General features: G+C 35.8%; 4 protein-coding genes across 12 annotated transcripts; 3 read left to right on the top strand and 1 right to left on the bottom strand.

The window, feature by feature from the left end:
• On the top strand, positions 2,432 to 6,509 carry LOC18777476 (putative receptor-like protein kinase At4g00960). Its single transcript, XM_020563405.1, has 6 exons — positions 2,432 to 2,789; positions 3,179 to 3,337; positions 4,802 to 4,853; positions 4,981 to 5,218; positions 5,376 to 5,526; positions 5,996 to 6,509. The coding sequence occupies exons 1-6, from the start codon at positions 2,589 to 2,591 to the stop codon at positions 6,365 to 6,367; spliced, it is 1,173 nt and encodes a 390-aa protein (XP_020418994.1). The 5' UTR covers positions 2,432 to 2,588; the 3' UTR covers positions 6,368 to 6,509.
• On the top strand, positions 7,364 to 10,077 carry LOC18777492. 7 transcript variants are annotated; one of them, XR_002271557.1, is made up of 10 exons: positions 7,364 to 7,716; positions 7,953 to 8,048; positions 8,136 to 8,220; positions 8,479 to 8,600; positions 8,889 to 8,913; positions 9,014 to 9,097; positions 9,223 to 9,252; positions 9,352 to 9,454; positions 9,551 to 9,682; positions 9,796 to 10,077. XR_002271557.1 is itself a non-coding variant. In XM_020563383.1 (10 exons), the coding sequence occupies exons 1-10, from the start codon at positions 7,609 to 7,611 to the stop codon at positions 9,820 to 9,822; spliced, it is 717 nt and encodes a 238-aa protein (XP_020418972.1). In that variant the 5' UTR covers positions 7,364 to 7,608; the 3' UTR covers positions 9,823 to 10,077. The 7 variants fall into 7 exon arrangements, 6 of the variants coding, with proteins under 6 accessions (XP_020418972.1, XP_020418971.1, XP_020418969.1 ...); XM_020563383.1 differs by having other exon boundaries at positions 9,380 to 9,454; positions 9,551 to 9,615; XM_020563382.1 differs by having other exon boundaries at positions 9,380 to 9,454; positions 9,551 to 9,615; positions 9,723 to 10,077.
• Positions 10,376 to 13,953, top strand: LOC18776488. Of its 2 annotated transcripts, none has more exons than XM_020563385.1 (10): positions 10,376 to 10,777; positions 11,465 to 11,560; positions 12,000 to 12,084; positions 12,207 to 12,328; positions 12,611 to 12,635; positions 12,732 to 12,815; positions 12,942 to 12,971; positions 13,062 to 13,164; positions 13,319 to 13,383; positions 13,567 to 13,953. In XM_020563385.1, exons 1-9 carry the CDS (start codon positions 10,685 to 10,687, stop codon positions 13,380 to 13,382), a joined length of 702 nt encoding a protein of 233 aa, XP_020418974.1. In that variant the 5' UTR covers positions 10,376 to 10,684; the 3' UTR covers position 13,383; positions 13,567 to 13,953. The 2 variants fall into 2 exon arrangements, with proteins under 2 accessions (XP_020418974.1, XP_007209552.1); XM_007209490.2 differs by having other exon boundaries at positions 10,378 to 10,777; positions 13,562 to 13,953.
• On the bottom strand, positions 14,289 to 16,880 carry LOC18776239 (40S ribosomal protein S7-1). Of its 2 annotated transcripts, none has more exons than XM_007209580.2 (6): positions 16,756 to 16,880; positions 15,984 to 16,072; positions 15,829 to 15,899; positions 15,624 to 15,747; positions 15,106 to 15,288; positions 14,289 to 14,655 (listed from the first exon to the last, which is right to left on the bottom strand). In XM_007209580.2, the coding sequence occupies exons 2-6, from the start codon at positions 16,056 to 16,058 to the stop codon at positions 14,536 to 14,538; spliced, it is 573 nt and encodes a 190-aa protein (XP_007209642.1). In that variant the 5' UTR covers positions 16,059 to 16,072; positions 16,756 to 16,880; the 3' UTR covers positions 14,289 to 14,535. The 2 variants fall into 2 exon arrangements, with proteins under 2 accessions (XP_007209642.1, XP_007209641.1); XM_007209579.2 differs by having other exon boundaries at positions 15,984 to 16,068; positions 16,756 to 16,856.

Here is a 17,768-nt window from a genome sequence, read left to right as displayed (position 1 = left end):
ATTTTTCCCATTTTTGTCTCAACGCCACATTCGCAATGCCACGTGGATTTTCAAATGATTATCCTATTCAGACATTTTATGTATGACATATCACGTAATGTTACATATTTTGTTTTATTAAATTTAAGTAATTACAACATATATAAAATTATTAATACGATATATCATCAGTATTATTGCGAAGCACTTTATGAATTTTCCTTTCTTATGAGGAGATACAGTAATATTCTATATTTTCTTTGAGAAGTGAATAAGAGTATTTTTCTAACTTGTCATTCTCTAATTTCTTTGTTATTGTCTTTTTTTTTTTTCCGAGAATCATAACATCATAAAATATAATAAGATTGTCAAACTAGGTTTTGAATTTGACGATAACAAACTCACACACATGGTTGTCTGCCGTCTGTAGTGGTTATTATATCAAGTCAGTATTCAATTTGGTTTTTTGCTTTACGAGTCCGACTCTTGAATTAGTCCGAGCCTTAAAAAAATATAAATGACCTTCTTTTTTTTGGGTCAATAACTTGTAAATGATGAAATAATTGTCACCATGACATTGAGAGGCCGCCAACACAAATAAAACCAGGATATCATAATTTTTTCATTCAATCCTTTGAATTTCCATACGGCCTAGACTTATTGTGTGTGTATATTTTATTATTTGATGGTAACTTATTTGTTAACAAATTATAACATAAGTCAAACATTCATACGTACAACTATCTCATTAAACCAAAAGAAGAAAAAAGAAGTAAAACTCTCATTGCTTGGACAACTACTAAACGTGTGAAGACTTTTTAACATTCATTGTGAATAAACTAGCAGAAGAAAAATTACTCATAAAAGGATTAGTTCAATGAAAATTAATCTTAACTTACAAACTAGAAATCTCATATTTGAATTTTCACGGCATCATAATTATGTACATATTGTACTTCAAAAAACCTACTCCATTGACTAATTGACTTTAGATGGTTTGCACTGATAAATAGTGAAGTCAAGAGTGATTAACCATTGATAAAAATCACACAAATTTTACTGACAATAGAAAATGACGATGCAAATACTTTATGCTTGTGGTCAACAATTTTGTTTGTATATCATCATAACCAGGGCCCGAGCCACATAGGACTAGTGTGGTTCCGAGCCCTTACTCAAGTTTGTTTTTCTTTTAAAAGTAATATATTATTATGTATTTTTATATGTATATTATTTCAAATACTTTACGTTTTGACATGTACCCACATGTGTTGTGGCGGACCTATGAAGGCATAAGGAGGTAGTTCAAATTGCACCCTTGCTCAGATTGTGGTGGTGCACTTCAAGTGTACAGATTACTTTATTTTCATTTTCAACATTTAAGTAAATGTCTTTGTCTTTTTACTTTAATTTATTTTTATATTACTCCATTTACTTAAGTTTACATGTAAATAAGGAAGTACCCCCTATTTGGATTCAAATAAAAATGCTAGAAAATCAAATTCCCACCAAATCAAAATATGAAAAATCGATTTTAGTATAAAATACGATTTAGGCTAAAAATGATGGATGATTAAGTCAATATATACTTTATACTAAAATCCTATAAAATCAAGTTTTCTTATTTGATGTGTAAGGAATAAAAGCGGCCAAAAATTATCTTGAGAAAATGATTATTCCGAAAAACCATTTTTCATACTTAGTCAATATTTTTTCATGTATGATATGAACGTATGAAGGGGTTTAAGATTTTTTTTAATTTGGGAAATTTTGATTTTTGTTTTTTCTTTCTTTTGGGTTTAATGGGGAAAAAAACTTTAAAGATATTTGCTAAATCGCTACTCTTTGTCTGTCTCTTGCAATTTTTCTTGCTCAGAATGTATTTGTCTATCCCTTTGTAGAGAACAATTATAATTGCAACCAATAAGCAATATAATTCTTGACATATGTGATATATCTACACTATTTTTTATATGTATTGTGAATTCAAATTTTTGATTCTTTATAATTTGTAAAAGGCCCTCACACATAAAAAATTCTAGCTTGGCCATTATCAAAACCACGTGTCACCATTTTTCTGATGTCAATAAAGTTGGTTGTTTATTGCTACCTACCCTTTCCAGATGACTAAATCACCAAATTAGCCCTACATGAAACTAAATCCTTTCACCTCAAGAACAGGAGGACTTAAGATTAGTTGAGCCGTTGACCTCAAGGATTTCATGATAAGGAATACGTGTCCTTGACCAGAATTATGTAATAACTTGTCCCTGTCAAGAAGACAAAGCAACAAACCCATACTTGAAAAAGTTCAAACAAATTAATGTGAATGAATTTTTAGATTATAATTTACATTGAAGTATGAATTTTTATTCGTATAATGACGCAGAAAGTATTATTTTGTATATTTACGCAGAAAGTATTATTGGTTTAACTTCACAACCAAGTGATATGGACACAAGATGCCAAATAATGTTACAGACTCATTTAAAGACAGTCGTCGCCAGCTCCTTCGTAACCGTGCGACCTACGTTGTATGGTAGTTGCTGCAATCGATTGAAGCAGCAGTTCCTACTCTTAGTACTACTTGCGGCCGGTTTTATGCGTTCATGGGATTTTGCTCCGGTTTCTTTGCCTGCTTGGAGAGGCTGAAAGCTGGCAGAGGTGCCGGCTCAGCTCGCTCCGACTACGCCGACGATGCCTTGGATTCGTTTGACCTCTTCTTTGACCTCCACTCTCTGCAAATCGCCACCAGTTTCTTCTCCGACCTCAACAAACTCGGTCACGGAGGCTTTGGTCCCGTTTACAAGGTACGGTCTCCTAAATAACTAGCTCAGTCAGGGTTAATCTCGGAAGCGCAAATCACCAGATTAGCCCTGTAGTTTGCTGTAATTGCGGATTAATTTGAGGACAAACATTTGGCCTTTTGAGATTGAACGATAGTTTCTCAGATTGATTGAGTTCTCACTGCATCTGACCCGAGAGAATGTTATTTTCATTTTTGTAATTTTTTTCTTCAGTTTTTCTGTTTGCATTCATCATTTATTGGAGGAACAGTGCCGTCTGTTCTTCAGATGGTTATGGTATGAGAGTAAAATTTTGATCTTTTTTTTCTTGGGTAACTAAATTTGTGAGCTTTACTAATACTTTGTTCTATTTTCTTCGGATTAGTCAAATTTTTTTTTCCAATTGTGTGCAGGGTCTGATGCCAAATGGTCAAGAAATAGCTGTAAAGAAGCTTTCTTTGGATTCAAGACAGGGAGCTAGAGAATTCACTAACGAGGTGAAGTTGTTATTGAGAGTTCAGCACAAGAATTTGGTGATGTTATTGGGGTGTTGTGTAGAAGGACCTGAGAAGATGCTTGATGGACATATTTTATATTATATATTTAACCTCATTCTTAGTATATTTTGGTTAATATTTTGGAAGAATTTTGATACTTTGAATTATATTTTCAATATAGGACTTTCGACTCTCTCTGGAGCAAAACATAATCAAATTGAGGAATTTTGGAGTAATTCCAGTTGGAGGACGTTCTTGAGTCACTTAGCTTGATCGTATCAAAATTTCAGATTTTTCTTCCAAGCGGTTATTTTCTGGCAATAAAATAAAGGAGCAGTGCGCGGTGCTGGAATAGTGACGTGTTGGGCTTTTATTGCGTTTTTGGAGCCCAAGATGACCTCGGATGGGTTTGTGGCCTTCTAGAGAAGTGTTCAGAACATTTTTATCTTTAAAACAAGCTATCTTGGGCCAGATTTGGAGGAGATTTGGGGCCAAAACGTGGCTGGGCTGATTTTGGGCAAATTCTCCTATTCCAATTTGGACTTTATTTCCTAGTATTATTTTACTTTAATTAGTTTCCTTGTGGGGATAGAAAAGCTGTACATTGGCAGCTAGGTTTTAAGGGATATTTAAGCTCTTTCTCACAAGGAATTTAGGACTCCCTTTTCACTTTTGAACTTTGCATTGTGGAGAGCAATTGCTAGGGTTTTGGGTTTTCACAACTTTCAGGTGTTTTCGTTCTTTTCTTCTTAATGATATTTTCTTGGATTTCAATTATGAGTATGCGTAACTAAATTTCTTTTGCTAGGGTGAAGCCTTGAACCTTAGCATGAATATGTGATTTTTATTTAATTGCTTATGATGAGTGCATGCGTATTTTGAATTGTTAATCACTGTTTTAAACTATCTAATTGTCTTAATGCCTGATCACCATTAGGATCTTTAGAAAAGTAATTGGATGCAATTTTGGTCGGAAGGTTCCCTGAAATTGATGCTAGCTTCTTGTGATTAATAATTGTAATTTCACTTAAGATGAACACCACGTCTTAAGGGTTGCATGGTTTTTCAAAGGGTTTTCACAAAACTTAATGAGTCTTTCATGTTCAGATTTGATCCGAACGTCCGGACGGGTTGCATGTTGGATACACGTTCTGTGTTGGAGGTTCCAAGTAGAATATACATTAGGAAAACCTAACCTTCAAAGTGGCATGTGCAAATCATAAGTAATTGGTAAAAGTTCATAGGATTGCTAGGTGATGGTGAAACCCTAGTGTTTTTATAAATTGATATTCAAAACTCTTTCTCTCAATCGTATTTGTTTTTGTTTAATATTTGTTTTTTAGAATCCACCAAATTTATAATCATCTTTCTTGACTTTTTATTTTAAGTAGTAATTGGAATTTGTTTTTACATAAATTGCTAATTAGTCCTTGAGGAAAACGACCTTGCATGAGCATCTATACTACAATAGCCTTGTATTCTTGCAAGTATTTTATGTGATTTTTAACACTGTTTGCACAAGTACTAAAAATCCTATCAATGCTGGTTTATGAGTATCTTCCGAACAAAAGCCTTGATTACTTTATTTTTGGTATGCTGCTCTTCCCCTATTGGAATTTACATACATTCAGCATCAGATTGAATGGATTGTTTCATTTGGTTAAACTAGTAGGTAGTAGGACTAGTAATAATAAGTGGGAAATTAATTTTTTTTTCAGATAAACAGAAATCTGGAACCCTGGATTGGACGACGAGGTTTCGGATAATTATGGGTGTGGCAAGAGGTCTTCGTTACCTTCATGAAGAGGCCCCAGAAAGGATCATTCATAGGGACATCAAAGCTAGTAATATATTACTGGATGAGAAACTCCATCCAAAAATCTCGGATTTTGGCTTGGCAAGACTCTTTCCTGGGGAGGACACTCATGTAAATACATTTAGGATTTCTGGTACTCAGTGAGTAGTTTCTTTTCAACAATTCCTTTTGCCCTTATGCCATACGAAGTTTTTACCATTTCATCCTATTGGTCCCCTGCTGTAACTGTGTCATATGGGAATTCTGTGAGGAGTAGCAGTGAAAAATGAAACTGAGAAATTCTTTTGTTAACTGCAGTGGTTATATGGCCCCTGAATATGCAATGCATGGGTATTTGTCCGTGAAGACAGATGTTTTCAGTTATGGAGTCTTGGTGTTGGAGATTGTCAGCGGGAGAAAGAACCATGATGGGCGGCTTGAAAGAGAAAAGGCAGACCTCTTGAGCTATGTAAGTTACTTCCCCGGAGAGGTTTTGATGCAACTTGTGCAAGAAATAAAACAGAAGCTCTATAAAATGAGGGGGAAAATTGAACAGAAGCATCAGTTAGTCGAATCATCATTGTTTTTAATTCTAATGTTTAGGAATTAATTTTGAAATTTGTAACGTTTCCCAGAAGGCTAATTTGTTTCATAAGAATAGGCTAACTGAACCTGGACTTCACATACCGACTTTAAATGCAGAGTAGAGTAGTGCAATGAATGCCTAAATATTTATCAAAGTGGAAGCTTGTGAAATATACTGTATGAACTTAATTAACTACACATACGCAGAGGTTAATTGTTATTGATGTTCAAGTAAAGTTACTCTGAAGTGTTGATTAGCATACAACCAGTGGTTTTATGGAAATGAATAGAAGAAGATGTGCTCTCAGCCATTTCATTTAATCCTTACAATTTTTCATCGCTCTTCTGTGCAGACATGGAAGCTGTATCAAGGAGGGAAGGCACTGGACCTAGTTGACCCAACCCTGGCCAGGTGCAATCCTGATGAGGCAGCAATGTGCATTCAACTAGGACTTCTATGTTGTCAAGCAAGCGTTGCAGACCGGCCTGACATGAACTCTATCCATCTCATGTTTTCGAGTGATTCATTTACCTTGCCAAGGCCTGGTAAACCTGGACTTCAGGGCCGTAGAGGACGTTGGACAACCACCTCTACTTCAGCTTTTACCAATACTAATGCTAGTAGTGGATACACAGGTGTTACCAAAGCCTCTGCGGGGAGTAGTTTTGTTGAGGAGTATTCTAGAAATTCAATTTCTCATTCTTCGATTGATGAAGGTAGATAACTCATAACCTGCATTTGTGATTTGTAGGGTGTTGCGAGCTCTATTTATGTGCTGTAAAGTAAATTTTTTTTTTTCAGTCATGAATCTTAGGCTAACATAATATAATTTGTTTTATTCTTTTGGAATACAATCATTTCATGCACTGGGGATCAGAATAAGTTAATCACATTCTTCGGAATAATTGCTGTCTAAATATCTTGATTGTGGTTTATGTCTCGAGAAGGGTCTATGATCGCGTGATACAATTCATCATATGTTAGATGGCTCCTAGAATATGTGACTTGCTAACCACCATTTGATACGAAATCCTCAAACCAAAGTGAATTTACTATTATAAGGTGAAGCCTCTGTTTTAGGCAAGAACAAAAACAGAGCTCAATACAAAAGCACGTGTGCTTACACCAACCACGTAAAAGAAAAAACCTCAAACCTCATAGAAAAGCAAACAAACAGAGATCATGAATAACAAAGAAGAACAATTTCAATTAACAAATCCCAGAAGCCCTGAGCTCCCTGAATTCATCCCCAGGGGAGCCTGGAAGGCCATCTTTGTTCAGAATCAGAATCACAGAGGGTGGGGGTTGAAGAGCCTAACCTCCATAGCTCACCCTCTTTTTGGCTTGTTAGGCTCGACCAATCAACTGCTAAAATCCAGCTTGCAGGTGTCACATCGTATTTACATTTATAATTTTCTTGTATAATTGTATGAAGACAAATGTTGTTTTGCGTTTCAAAACAAACTTCTTGAATCCCTATTGTGTGGAGGAACATGCAAATTTCTCAACTGTGTGTTTTTTTAATTCCCTGAATCTGAACAAATAAGGCCAAATGTGGGTTACCGCCATTGCCAGTCTACACAAAATCAATTTTGTTGGAAACAGTGTACCCAAGAGGCAAAAGTCACATGATTAAATTTAGTCGGGGCCTGATTGGTCCAAGTTCAACGTTTCTCTTTTGGTCTAAGTCAGAACCTTTCAAGTTGAAAGCTTTGTTTTTTCGTCGAGCATATGGAAACTGCCCAAAAAAATAAAAAATTTGTTTTCCACTTCTTCTCAATCAATCAAACTCAGGCTTTATACCTCTATTTTGGTTATGGAGAGCGATCTCTCTCTCCTCTCTGTAAACTGGGTCTCGGTCTCTGTTTTGCATTATGAAGATGAAGCAAAAAGATTATCTCCATTTGTGCTGCTTACCAAAAGAAAAATTCTTGCAGTATTGGGTCTCAAAGAAACAGAGAAGAGATGGACTTGATTGACTGGAGGCCAAATTGGCAACTCAGAAGATGCTGCAACCGCGACCAAGTGACCTTCCTCATCTCTGTTGCTGTCTGCACTGTCGTTATACTTGTGGTAACCTCTCTCTCTCTCTCTCTCTCTCTCTCTCTCTCTCTCTCTCTCTCATAAGAGTGGTCATACATTAATTGTTCTAAATAATAAATCTTAACTTCATTCACTTGGAAAGCAAAATACTTTCGTGGATATTTTCTATTTAATGTTAGAGTCTGCTGGCGTGTTAATACTCCTTGCGTTCTTGTGATGCACTTTTTACAAGTCATGTATACTAAATCGTTCTTCAATTCTTGTAGCTGTGGAGGACAGTACTGATGACACCATTTAAGCTTATAACTGTGTTTCTTCATGAGGTGAGCCATGCATTGGCTTGTATGCTTACATGTGGTAAGGTGAGAAATTCTTTCTTACTTTACGCGTAAATTTTTCATAATGTTCATGTTTATTTAAGACTGGTAATGATACAGATTAGTTTGCAGGTGGAAGGGATTAAAGTTCATGCAGATGAAGGAGGAGTCACACAAACTCGTGGTGGCATATACTGGCTAATTTTGCCGGCTGGATGTAATTTCGTTTAACCTCGACTGTATTTATTTTCCAGTTGATTTGCACCTGTAGCTCTTCTCCATTTAGGACAATCAAATGTGTTCAAAATCCATGCTTCAATGTGATATTTCATTCAATGATCTAGCATGATGCATGATTTTTCATATTCGTGGTTTAGAATTTTTGGCTTCAATATGACTTCTTCTCTCAGTTGGATACCAATAATTTCTGATATAGTTGTTACCTTTATCATCTTTCCATTTTGTGGCACGCCAGATCTTGGTTCATCCTTTTGGGGGATGGTATTGATTCTTGCATCCACAAAACATCTTGCTACACAAGTAGCTGCTGGCTGTTTCATCGTTGCCCTATTTGTTGTACTATTTTTAGCTAAAAATGTAAGTATTAGTGAACCTATCTTCTACTTGGTTTTGACAGTTGCTTTTTGAATGCTATAATGCACCTATGAAGCATTTGGGACAGGAAACACTTTGACGTTAGATATCATGGAAACTAAATGCATAAGTTTTTCACATAAAATTAAATCGGAAAGTAATTGATGAAGATCTAGAAACCCTTAGATTCCTGAAAAGCGTAAAATGATTCGTTTATATGCCTTTAAGGAATGTAAAACTTGCTAACTAAATCCTTATCCCGTTGAATTTGTACTGCTTGATAATGTACAGTGGACACTTCGAGGACTTTGTATAGGTATGCATTCCACAATTCCAATTAAACATCTTCCTATTACTACTAGCACAGAATGCAATGTGACATTTGGATGTTTTGTGTTTTCTTCTTGAGCCACCAGGATTCATTATTTTATTTGCTGGAATTTGGTATCTGCAAGAAACAACGCCAGTTCGTATTCTAAGGGAAATAATTCTGTTTACTGGTAAATTAATTGCGGCCCTGCTATTTTTATTCTTTATTGCTTACGAAAGTAGCTTATAGTTCCTTTTTTCCAAGTATCATGAGCTAAAGCCATCAATGCTTACTCTCTTTTTTATCTGATTGCAGGTGTAATGAACAGCTTGTTTTCAGTTTATGGTATTTATTCAGGAAGAAACAATATTATTTGACACTCAATTTAGCTGCCTGTATGTTGTACTCATAGATGCCTTGTAATGTATCCATGAAATGATGCAGATATCTATGATGATCTTATATCTCGCAGAGTTAATTCTAGTGATGCCGAGAGATTTGCAGAAGAGTGTCCATGCTGCACTGGTTGTGGATGGGGTGTCATTTGGTGAGATTCTTCTCATTTATTAAAATTTCTGCCTGGTTTCTTTTCTTTTTATCCATCTTCTGTTCTTTTTCTAACTATGAAGAGCTTTATGTGTAGGGCGTTCATATCTTTCTTCTTTCTCTGTGGATCCATGTACCTTGCTCTTGTGGTTTTGGCTTGAGGTACGGTTTGCTTCAATGATTCCAAGTTCTTGATTGTCACAGAAACATAAAAAAACCGCCTTGAAAGGTACCAATGTGCATTCAGCTACTACTTTTTTGTTGTGAAGCAAGCGTTGCAGATAGGCCCTACATGAACTCTGTTCATCTCATGTTTTCGAGCGGTTTATTTACTTTGGCCAGACCAGGCAAACCTGGACTTCAAGATAGACAACTACCTCTGCTTCAGCTATTACCAAAGCTCATGCTACTAGTTGGATTCAACGGTGCTCCTAAGGCTTCTGGGGAGACTAGTTTTGTTGAGGATTTTTCTAGGAATTCAGTGTCTTATTCTTGTTTTGATGAGGGTAGATGACCTACTACATCTACAATGTGAAGGTGTGATGATGTGATGCAATTTTGTGTAATTGTAAAGCTTATACAAATATAATATAATTTGTTTATTCTTTCATAATAAAAAACGAAATCCTCAAACCCAATATTTTTTTGTTGAAAGAAATCACATTTACTATCATTCTATGCCTAAAGCTATCTATTTTATTAGTGGAATGGAAGGCTGGAAGCAAAGCCTGTTCTGACAGTTCATCGTACACATTCACGTCTTTACTGGAAGATGCAATTTTTCTTATTTTCTTTTTCTACAAAAGAAAAAAGAAGCCTTTTTAACTGCAGGATTTTAAAATAACGGGATCTGAAAGTAGTGTTGGGAACAGTGTATCCCGCCAGACAAAAGTCATGGGATTTACTACTTTTCTAGACATGTAGGTTCCGGATTGGTCTGCCAATACCAAAGTTCAAACGTTTTCAAACTTATGTTTTGGTCTGTCTGACTCTGACTTCGAATTCAAGGCTCAAAACACGAGAGAGAGAGAGAGAGAGAGAGAGAGAGAGAGAGAGTGCCCAAGAACTCCTTTCTTAATTTGTCTTCTTTACTGTCCTCTCAGTTAATCTAACTTCGACCATTTTTTATTTGCTGGGTCCGAATCTAAACTCAACCTTACACAATCTGTTTGATTTCGTCGGAGAGAGAGAGCACCTCTCTCTGTAACCAAAGCAGAAAAGAGAATCGGAGATGAGGCCCAATTGGGAACTCACTAACTGCTGCAACCATGAGCAAGTGGTCTTTCTCATTACCGTTTCCGTCTGCACTGTCGTTATACTTGCGGTAAAGCACTAAACTCTCTCTCTCTCTCTCTCTCTCTCTCTCTTATAATAAGAATGCTCCTCTCTTACATTGATTCTGGGCAGAGAGAGAGTTCAGTGCTGTTCATGGGTTTTGATGTATTTGAGAAGTTGTAGTATTGGTTTGATCTGAGTAGAGCTTTGTTTTTCAAGAGGGGTGGTGTTGCATTGATTAAACCAGGGGTGCATGGAGATTGATTTTTTGCTCATAAAATTTCTTCTTAAGCTGTGGAATGAAGGACAGTTTGATACAATGGGAGATTGGTTTCTTGTCCTTAACAAATTTTGGTGCTTGGAAACTTTGGAATTTCTCACTCTAAAGTAATTTTCAGGATTATTCATTTTTTCTTGTTGTATATTTTAAATATGAATGAAATCCATATTTCAATTTCACTTGCTTATTGAAGTCCCTTGTCAGTTCCCAAAAAACATAAAAACAGAAAGTAGTCCCATGGCGCAGAAGCTGAAACAGATTCAAAAGAACTAGAAACTAAACAACAACATAGGTGATACGTTGTTTTAAAGAATCATCTTAACTACAATCATTTTGAAAGCAAGATGTTTTCATGGATATTTTCTATCGAATTATGACGTTTGTTGGTGTGTTAATACTCCTTCTGCTGTACTGTTTACAAGTCATGTATACTAAATCATTCTTCGATTCTTGTAGCTGTGGAGGACAATACTGCTGAGACCATTTAAGCTTGTCACTGTGTTTCTTCATGAGGCGAGCCATGCTATTGCTTGTAAACTTACATGTGGTCATGTAAGAAGCTCTATTCTTTCATATTTTCCTATAAAATTTTAATAATGCTTGTGTTGATAAATTGCAACAGAATGCCTGCCTTGCCTTGCTCTAGGGTTGTTGAATTAATGAATTTTATGTAGTATAATTTTTGTGACTGATAACTCAAGTGAGGAAAAAATCAATTTTCTTCCAGCACTAATGCCATTTCATATATTTTCTTCCAGCACTAATGCCATTTCATATATTTTCTTCAATAGTAGAGTTATAATGGAAGTACATTGTTAAGTTTGCATTGCTCATATTGATACATTGCAGCAGAATGCCTTGCTACGATATCCTAATGAAAACTCGTAATTTCTGGTGAGGTCAAATTTTGACCTAGGTGGCTTCGTAATTGGCCAAGTTTAGAAAGTCTTTCATTTATTTGGGGCAGGTAATGATACAGATTAGTTTGCAGGTGGAAGGGATTCAAGTTCATGCAGATGAGGGTGGAACCACACAAACCCGTGGTGGTGTATACTGGTTGATTTTGCCAGCTGGATGTAATTCCACTTTATCTCTGACCTATTTTATGTTTCAGTTAGTTGCATCTTTAGCTCTCCTCCATTTGAGAGCTGTGTCCAAATAGTTCTGATGTAATATTTCCATTTACATTGCAAGCCAGATCTTGGTTCATCCTTTTGGGGGATGCTTTTGATTCTTGCATCTACAAATCTTCTTACTGCACGAATAGCTGCTGGGTGTTTTATTGCTGCTCTACTGGTTGTACTGTTTATAGCTAAAAATGTAAGTACTATTTCACATATCTTTTACTTGATTTTGCCTGTTACCTTGCTTTCTATGCTAAAATGCACCTATGAGCATCGGTGTGGGTACGTGCAACAGTTTAACATTAGATTTCAAGCATACTGAATGCATAAGTTTCTCACACGATGACATTATAGAAACCTCTGCATTCCTTATATTCCAGAACTTATGCTTTTATATGTCTTCAAGGAATTTAACCTTGCTTTAATGTCTGCCTAAAATCCTTATCCTGTTGTGTTTGTGCTGCGTGATAATGTGCAGTGGACACTTCGAGGACTTTGTATAGGTATGTATTCTAGTTTCCAGTAACGCATCTTCCTATGACTAGCACAGGATGCAATATGACATTTGGATGTTTTCATGTTTACATGTTGACCACCAGGATTCATTCTTTTCCTCGGTATAATTTGGGTTCTGCAAGAAACAACAAAAGTTCGTATACTTCGGTATATTATTCTGTTCACTGGTAATTGCAACTCTTCTAGTTTCATTTTTTCATGTGTGGCTTACTAAAGTAGGCTACAAATCGTTTTTGTTCCCCACATAAGATGGGATTACTTAATGACTCCTGGTTCTATTTTGTGGAATACAGGTGTAATGAACAGCTTGTTTTCAGTCTATGGTATGGGAAGAAACAAATTATTTGATCCTCAAGTTAACTGTCTATATTTGTATATGTATTGTCTTATAATGTTTAATTGTGATAATGCAGATATCTATGATGATCTTATATCCCGTAGAGTTCATTCTAGTGATGCTGAGAAATTCGCAGAAGAGTGTCCTTGCTGTACTGGTTGTGGATGGGGTGTCATTTGGTCAGCTTCTTATTGTTAATAAGATTTATGCCTGAGAGCTTTCCTTCTTTGCTTTTTCTGCATTTTCCTTTTTTTTTTGCTGGACAAACTACAATGGATGCGCTTATGCCGTACTTGTGTGGTTTTTTCTGACTCTGAAGAGCTTTACTTGTAGGGGGTTTATATCTTTCTTGTTTCTCTGCGGAGCCATGTACCTCGGTCTTGTGATTTTGTCTTGAGGTATGCTTTGCTCCACAATACCTTGAGTCCTTGACTGCTTGATATAGAGCCCCCTTCGGATCTTTCTGTGATTATGATGTTATGCCATAGCTTAATTGAAATACTTATTACTAAAATGGTTATATTTCTATCATTCTTATTGCCTATTAGTTCAATCACTTTCCCTCCATCTGTGCAGTGCAGCAGGATACAAAATCTGGTAAAAAAATTCAGTTGGTGAGAAGTCCTGACACCAACTTGTCTATGCGAGGAGATTTTTTCGTCATACTAACTTGTGTAGATCTCAGATATCTTATTTATGCCAATGAATTTTGTTTATGGGGATTGTATAAGTGTTCTCATGGTCTTTGGAAGTGTTTTTCAGCAAAGCAAAACACTTCCAGATAACCAAGAACAATTTTGATATTGTTTCACTGAAATACTAAAGAGACCAATGCTGTGTAAGTTGGATTGAGTGTGAGTTACTCCCTTCCCCCAACCTAACAAATAAAAAAACTGAAATACAAAAGAGAAAGTGCGTTTCAGGGTTGGTGTAACCATCACAAGCAGAATTTAGTCTGGTTATTTCCGCCATATAGTTATATTTTATGGCAATGACATTGTTCTCATTCACGTTGAGTTGGGCATGGGAACCTTCTCTTCCCTAGAAATATACTTCTTCAATAAAAACGCCGACATATCCACCATATCACGAGACAAATCTAGCACTTCCCTCAACATTTTTTTTTCTCGGGCTTTTAGTTTTTTGGGTTTTTTGGCCGCACAACCGACATTCCTAACCAATTTTTTGATTTAATCACATGAAAAAAAAATTATTTTAAGCCTTATATTTTTTTCTAAAAAGCAAATATCTACTCAGAAAGAGTAAATTAAGTGGCACCAAACAAACATATCATGGATAGCAATTTTGAAAAGATTCAACGCTCGGATTAAAATAAGACTATCAAAAAGGGAGATTGAAAATCACAGTAAACCATATCACGTCAACATAAATATGCTAATAATGAAGAGAACAAAATCCTTCAAAGGCTATCCTAAACGACGTCCTCAACATCAAAATTTTAAATTGTCTGCCTGCTGAATTGCAGTTCTTCAGGGAACAAAAGGGAAAAGGGGAGGAGTAATTAAAAGGTACGATTGCACAAAATATTTCTATGCATCAGTGATGGGGTACTCGAACACAACATCCTTTCCAGAAAGCTTCCGATAAACTGCAGAAAAGCTCTCCAGCTTGTATTCAGTGTTGTTTCGTTCCTTGGGATCCAAGAACACCTGCCCAACATCAAGAAAAAAGAGATAAATATTGTAGCTTTAACTTAATATCTTTAAGAGAGATAAATATTGTATTGATCGAACAAAAGAACATATTTGAGTTGTATCAAACAAGCATTAAATTCTGAAGTAAAGCTTTAATTTGTTTGATCAAGCAAGGGGTTGTCAGAACTCAGCCCTTAATCGAGAAACACAATGGTTTACAACAGAGAAACTTGTACAATACAGTCGTTTACAACAGAGCAACTGGTACAATGGATACATGCACTTTAATAAAGATCTGTTACAATGCCTATCTTACTCAGTCTACTATGTTATCAACTTGTGTATCAAAGTGCCTGTTTTGCAAGGCAGACATCTTTTGAGCAGACTTTATTTTTTTTTATTGTTGATGTCATATAGCAGAGACTAAATAATTTATTTCCATTAAAAAAAGTTATGATAGTTTACCTTCATTATCTTGGATCCATCAAGACGGTATCTGGTGCGCTTACCAACAATCTCAGCAGGCGCAACAACATCCTCCAACATTGCCTCGTGCACAGCAGTTAGAGTACGAGTGCGGGGACGTTGGGCAGCTGACCCCTTCTTTGGAGGCCTCAATATCCTACGTGTGGCAATCAGGATAACATCCTACCATATGACAAACCAAAAGGGCACTATAAGCCTCACCAGACACAATCAAATTTTGCAAACAAATATAAATGTGTGTATAAGAGAGATTAGTTGCCTAGATTGCAGATATACATAAGAGGAAAAAAACTATAATTTTAAAATTAAAAAAAAAAGGCACTCACAAAAAAGACAAGAAAACCAGAAAAGCTAGCTAAGCAGATCAAAACTAGTAACTAAAAGATCAATATGCCTAGAAGCAAGGCCACTAGAAATTCACACACACACACACTAGACTCAATTACCTCTAGGTTCTATGCAATACGGACAACTACAGAACATAAATCACTACTCACCTTCCCACTGAACTTCTTCTCGAGCTCCCTCACGAGCCGAACATGGATCTTGCGATAAGCCTTCCTCAGTCTATATGGAATATGAATAACAACGGCCTTCCGGTTTCCAGACACATCAACTTGACTGCAAAAGAAAGGAAGAATACAACTCATACCATTGGCAACAGTTCATAATACATATGAATTCAGTAAAAATCATTCTTACACTGCTGAGTTGATATATAGATCCTTCAGGTCACTTTTCAGGTCACTGTTACTTTCCAATTCAATTACTGCCTGCAGAGATAGCAACTCATGGTCAAAACTCAAAATTGTAACAATTAAGTGACTAGAAAGCAAGCAAACAGCTGCACAGCTTACTTGTGCAACTGACTCTTCGAATTCAGTCGGTTCAGCATTGTTATCTTTGTGAATCTTCTTCCTTGAAGTAAACATATTGACAAATCTGACTAAACAAGGCACGAAACATAATATCATTTTTGGCTTACAAGGACATGAAAAAACTGATGAAATCCAGGCAAAATGTTAATATGATCCATAATTCTCTATTTGAGTTTGATATAGCAGAGACTAACGAAACACAAACAGAGAGTAGATGTGAGGATTTTATTCTTCAATAGAAACTCGAAACCCCAACATTGCCATAATAATCTAATATTTAAAATCTGTGGGTAAGATGTTCAGGCATCAAATGAAGCATGCATGGAAATTCAAAAGAATCTATCCAGATTAAAGTTTGAAAAAAGAAAAAGGTAGAAGACAAAGTTTTTATCTTCAAACAAAATCCTTATGCAAATGAAATGAAAAGTGGAGAAAACTAACAAATGGCTTTCAGAATTCAAACCCTATTGAAGCAATTAGTTCTGACTTCAAAAGGTAACTGGCTTTGGAAAAACTTGCCGCTCGGAAACTAAGTTAACAAAGATAACATCTTTAAAACTTCTTTTCAAAGGGAAGCATAACCCTACACTGTATCAGAGACTGATAGAAAACGTAAAGGCCTAGGGTAGCTTATCGCATCAGTCTAAGTAAAACCAAAGGGCTTAGCTTCTTCAAATCTCAATCACAAACAACATAACAAATCTAAGATGCATAGCTGCACTCGAGAAAGCGAAATGGGGTTTGGTTTTACCTCGAGGAGAACCAGAGAATCAGAGACTCAGAGCGTTTTTCTGCTTCAAGTAACTGAAAACCGTGAAGAAGAATGGCTTCGGCGGTGCTGAGAAACCCTAATGTTGGAATAAAAGAGCTTTAAGGGGATAGAATGGACGACTGGATGGCGTATTGTTACAACTGAACGGTTGAGATTAGCTGGATGCACTAAATGGTAAATCACGGGTCATTATTGGACAGTATTTTTTATTTTCCCTATATATTGCGATATGAAATTGTGAAAATAACTAGCACTCGGAAAATTTTCTTTTTTCCTCTTTTTTTAATTGATTCTTTCTTAAATTTTATAGGCACAATAGAAAGTGAAAAACCTTGGCAATTCAAAAATAAATACAAGTTTCTCATAAAAATTGAGAAAGACCTTAAAATTTTGAATGTGGTTGTTTTGTCTTTTATTTGTCCCTGTTAATCTCCTTAAAATGAGAATCATTCATCTCTACCTTCATTTCCTCCTTCAACATACCTTATCAAATCAAATCCAATCTTATGCACCAAACGAGACTTGAGGTCTTCTAAAAGATAGACAACCGAAGATAGAAGATAGATAAAATAATTTTTAACTCTATAACTTAATCATGTGAAATAATTAATAAATTCTGTTATAAAAGATAAACCAATGGTAAGAATAAGACCATGCACTCCATGATTTTCTTAAGTGATGTTGAGAAGTGTAAAGAGCTCTATAAGATTCTTCAACTAGAGTTGTCCTCTTCCTTGGTTATTTCTCAATCGTGTCCTTCTAGTGTAGGTGGAAATTCATTTCATCATAGCTATTGATCCACAAAATTTGTGATGAGAATAGTCAACATACTTCAGAGTTCTATGTTGTGATAAAAAACTTCTGACTAGTCAACTAAAATTAAATTTAGACAAACTAAATTTCTTCTTGGTGATCATGACAATTGTCATGCCTGGTAGTCTTTTTCCAATCAGCTGAAATTTCTTTTTTCTTTTCTACTAAATAAGCCAGAT

The sequence above is a fragment of the Prunus persica genome, chromosome G5, assembly GCF_000346465.2.
Source record: "Prunus persica cultivar Lovell chromosome G5, Prunus_persica_NCBIv2, whole genome shotgun sequence".
Taxonomy (NCBI): Eukaryota; Viridiplantae; Streptophyta; class Magnoliopsida; order Rosales; family Rosaceae; genus Prunus; species Prunus persica.
The sequence above is the reverse complement of the archived record's forward strand: the minus strand, read 5'-3'. Positions and strand labels throughout refer to the sequence as shown.